Here is a 3455-nt window from a genome sequence, read left to right as displayed (position 1 = left end):
TTTTTAGAGTGTAATATGTGTTAACAGCACCTATACCTACATTCATAATAAAGCTGAAGAAGGCCACCAAAAAGGAGGAACCAACTGGTATACGTTACATAAAATCTGGGAAATAGAAAAATAAACTTCATTTTCATAGAAAATGCGAATGGAAATGTAGGCTAAACATAAACTATATAATTTTTTTTTTGCATTATGAACATGATTGCAAGACTTTACATTTATAGACTAGAAATGATATAGAAATTTCTCATTTGATTACAACATTTCATACACGCATACATACAGAAACTAAAATCACATCATCTGTTTTCTTTGAAGAAACCTTTGTCCGTTGAACTCTCTTTTATGGTTACAGTCAAAGAGTTACTTGTTACATCAGTAACAACAATTTTCTCCATATTCTTCAAACAAGGCAACCAGGACTGATCGGTTTCGTCTACAAAACTCAGAGACAACTGCTCTCTGGTTTGATCGGTGGATCGAAATAGATTGCTTTTGGGAGGATGTTTCATTTTGGATTGCTTTATGGCACCACTTGGGCTGTCCTTCCGTCGATGTCCCAAAACACCAAGCCCAGCTTTTAAGATGTTGCCACCATGTGTGAATTTTACATCACTTGACCTGCTTCCCATTTGCTTTTTAACGTGGCTGGATTCTGCTTGAAACTTCTGGGTTAAACGGACGACATCACAGTTCGAGGTCTCTCCTGATCTCTCAGTTTTGGAAGGTCGATAAGATAATGGTTCATCTGCCTTTCTTTTAACACCTTCAGTGGATGAACCTCCTGGACGCAACTTTGGCTTTGGTCCTCGCTTTTTTGGTGAGCTGGCAAAATCCAGCGGGCGTTGTACCAGCATCCCATGCATCAGTGGGTCTCTCTCAGAGACCGGTGGATGCACACGAACACTTTCTCCTCTGTTGATGGTGCTCGGTGGAAAAATCGTAGGCACGACTGTCCGCAGTCCCTCACGTGCTCTGGGTGTCACAACCGGTTCGGCTACCGGGAATGACACATGTAAATCTCGAGACATTTCCCGTCTGAACTCACAGTTTTTGCCTTTTGCTTTTGCCTATAAAAAAAATCGAATTCAAAAAATGTAAGCACAGCATCATGATACCATGGTTTCAATGCTTTGAAGTGCAAGAGAATAAGAAAAAAAAGAAATGCACTAAAAAGAAAGCCAAGAAAAAGAAACAACGCTAAGAAAAATCAAACAAGTAAAAAAAAAAATAGTTTTAAGAAATATAAAATACATAGATAATATATCATTCTTTCACCTTCATTAAAAACGTTTCTGGTTTAGGTCCTCTCTTTTTTGGCCCATACATCTCCCTCTCACGCTCTCTGCAATAAAAAAAATTTGAAGAAAATAAGGCTGAGAAAAGCTATTTGAAAACGTCCAAAATATTGAATCTGTCTACTGGGATTACAGAAATAACGAAGAAACGTTCACCTTTCTTCAAAAGCAGCGAAAAGACGCTCATCCAGAATATTCTCCTCTGGTTCCCAGGTGCTGTATCTGCACCAATAATTGCATGTTCAATTATTCGCAAATAATAACGTCCAAAATCATTTTTACAGTTTTCTTTTCACACATTTATTACTAATAGGTGCATTTTTTAATCACTTATTTCAAGAGATTTTGTATTGTGCATGTATAATATTTATTGATACATATATAAAAGGCTACATATTCTTTTTCCCCCAGTATAAACCGCATTAATCCGCTAATAATGCTTTTTGAACGTTGCATCTCGACTGTCTCTCATCACTGGCCTTGTCAGCTAACGTTCACCGGAGCCCCGTTACACAGTCCCCGCTTCAGCCGTGCTAACACTCAGCGAGCTCGGGGAGCCCGAAACCGCTCCTTCCGTTGCAACAACTGCCGTTAGCGTGTCATTACCACTCACTTTTGAGACCAGCCTTTCCATTTGACCAGATACTCCATCCGTCCCTGCGGGTAAAAGCACAGGGAGACTCAAATTAGCAAGCTAACGCTGCTAGGCTAACCTATCGCGTATAACATGTCAGTTGAGCGGGCATAAACAAATAACCAGGCGCCTCTGTAACAGCGCCGAAGCCCCGACGAGCAGGCTGGGATGAGCACTTACTCTCCTTATGCGCCGTTTAATGATGGATTCGGCGGCGAAGACCCGCTCCCCGACGGCTGAGAGCTCCATGTTTACTTCTACCTCGCAGCTATTTTTTTTCCTCTCAGCCCTCTGCCTGAATAATCCTCGATAGCCCATAATAGTCTTTCCGAAGAGACGTCATCACGTTCTAAACTGTTACCATGGCACCGCAGGACGGCGGTACTGTGTGAGTGGAGCTGCGGCTCGGGGAGGAGGAGGCCACCGCAGCTGACTAGACGCGTGGGCACGTAGAAGTGACATTTATGAGTGCTGTTTTGGATACACATATGTAGTGTTTATTTCATATACTAGTCTAGAGTAACTGCAGTCAGGGCTTTTTTTATAAGTGCCGAAAATTTAACGGCGATTTCCCGTGGCGTGCAAATACGGCATTCTTTATAGGTGTTGCTATATATTATGATAAACAGCGTTTTATAAATATATTTATTTATTTGTATTTTATAGGACTGAAAACCTGAAACCTGCTCGAAACGCAGCAAATCTGTGCCTTCCCCTCCACGACATGCCGTCCCAAATTACAGAAAAAAACGTTTAAATTCAATACAAATAACGGAATAAAAACAGAATAAACTACGTAAATACATAACGATTGTGGGTCTGGTCTTAAATCCACTTTATAAATCATAAATCCACAGTTATATCGATAGCCTATATTATTTCGTATCGATATTTTCCGAATCTCCCTGTTTATGCAAGAAAAATCTAGTTAGGATAAGTGTCCATATATTCGGGTTAGCCTACCGGAATGTAATTTTGCAGTATTGTGCAAATCATAGCACTCATTAGCAGTCTTAAACGATTTTAAGATTAATAATTTATTTTCATTAATCATTTATACAATAGGCTATTTAAAAACCAGTAGGCTATATCCGACATTTCTTTCTTTCTTTCTCAAAAAATTATTATAAATAATGAGAATTAGCCTATTTTAAAACAAAACCCCGCTTCGGACAAAAAAAGCATTTTCTTGTGTATAGCCTAGTGTTTTCTTTTTAATGAAGTCAGTCGTTTGACTGTCAAGTCATATTTAAAAAAATTAATGTTTTTTTCTGTATAAAAATGTATATGCAAATATATTTTACTGTCATGTGGAATTGTATCTGTCATGGAAATGATCTGCGATCTGATGTACAGCAACTAATCTTTTATTTGATTTGAAATTCGATTAATTCGATTTTTGTCCGATTCATTCGATGCAACGGATAATAACAAACGTAGGAAATTATCTCGTTTTCATTTACCGCCATGTTTTGTTATTTGTTTCGATTCGATGAATTTAAATTAATCGAGAGAAAAAA

At 38.6% G+C, this 3455-nt stretch overlaps 1 protein-coding gene across 2 annotated transcripts; it reads right to left on the bottom strand.

Moving 5' to 3' along the window:
• Positions 1–14: 14 nt before the first annotated feature.
• Positions 15–2350, bottom strand: LOC107578989 (chromobox protein homolog 8-like). 2 transcript variants are annotated; one of them, XM_016264883.1, is made up of 5 exons: positions 2116–2350; positions 1915–1958; positions 1458–1523; positions 1276–1348; positions 15–1073 (listed from the first exon to the last, which is right to left on the bottom strand). In XM_016264883.1, exons 1-5 carry the CDS (start codon positions 2251–2253, stop codon positions 303–305), a joined length of 1092 nt encoding a protein of 363 aa, XP_016120369.1. In that variant the 5' UTR covers positions 2254–2350; the 3' UTR covers positions 15–302. The 2 variants fall into 2 exon arrangements, with proteins under 2 accessions (XP_016120369.1, XP_016120370.1); XM_016264884.1 differs by having other exon boundaries at positions 1282–1348.
• Positions 2351–3455: the final 1105 nt, after the last annotated feature.

The sequence above is a fragment of the Sinocyclocheilus grahami genome, unplaced genomic scaffold (genome assembly GCF_001515645.1).
Source record: "Sinocyclocheilus grahami isolate Dianchi unplaced genomic scaffold, SAMN03320097.WGS_v1.1 scaffold13354.1, whole genome shotgun sequence".
Classification (NCBI taxonomy): domain Eukaryota; kingdom Metazoa; phylum Chordata; class Actinopteri; order Cypriniformes; family Cyprinidae; genus Sinocyclocheilus; species Sinocyclocheilus grahami.
The sequence above is the reverse complement of the archived record's forward strand: the minus strand, read 5'-3'. Positions and strand labels throughout refer to the sequence as shown.

Coding starts and splice junctions, on each gene's coding strand:
- LOC107578989 (XM_016264883.1), bottom strand. CDS start 2,253: ATGGGCTATCGAGGATTATTCAGGCAGAGGGCTGAGAGGAAAAAAAAT. Junction 1,524..1,914: donor TGGAAAGGCTGGTCTCAAAA/GTGAGTGGTAAT, acceptor TTATTGGTGCAG/ATACAGCACCTGGGAACCAG. Junction 1,349..1,457: donor TTCGCTGCTTTTGAAGAAAG/GTGAACGTTTCT, acceptor TTTTTATTGCAG/AGAGCGTGAGAGGGAGATGT.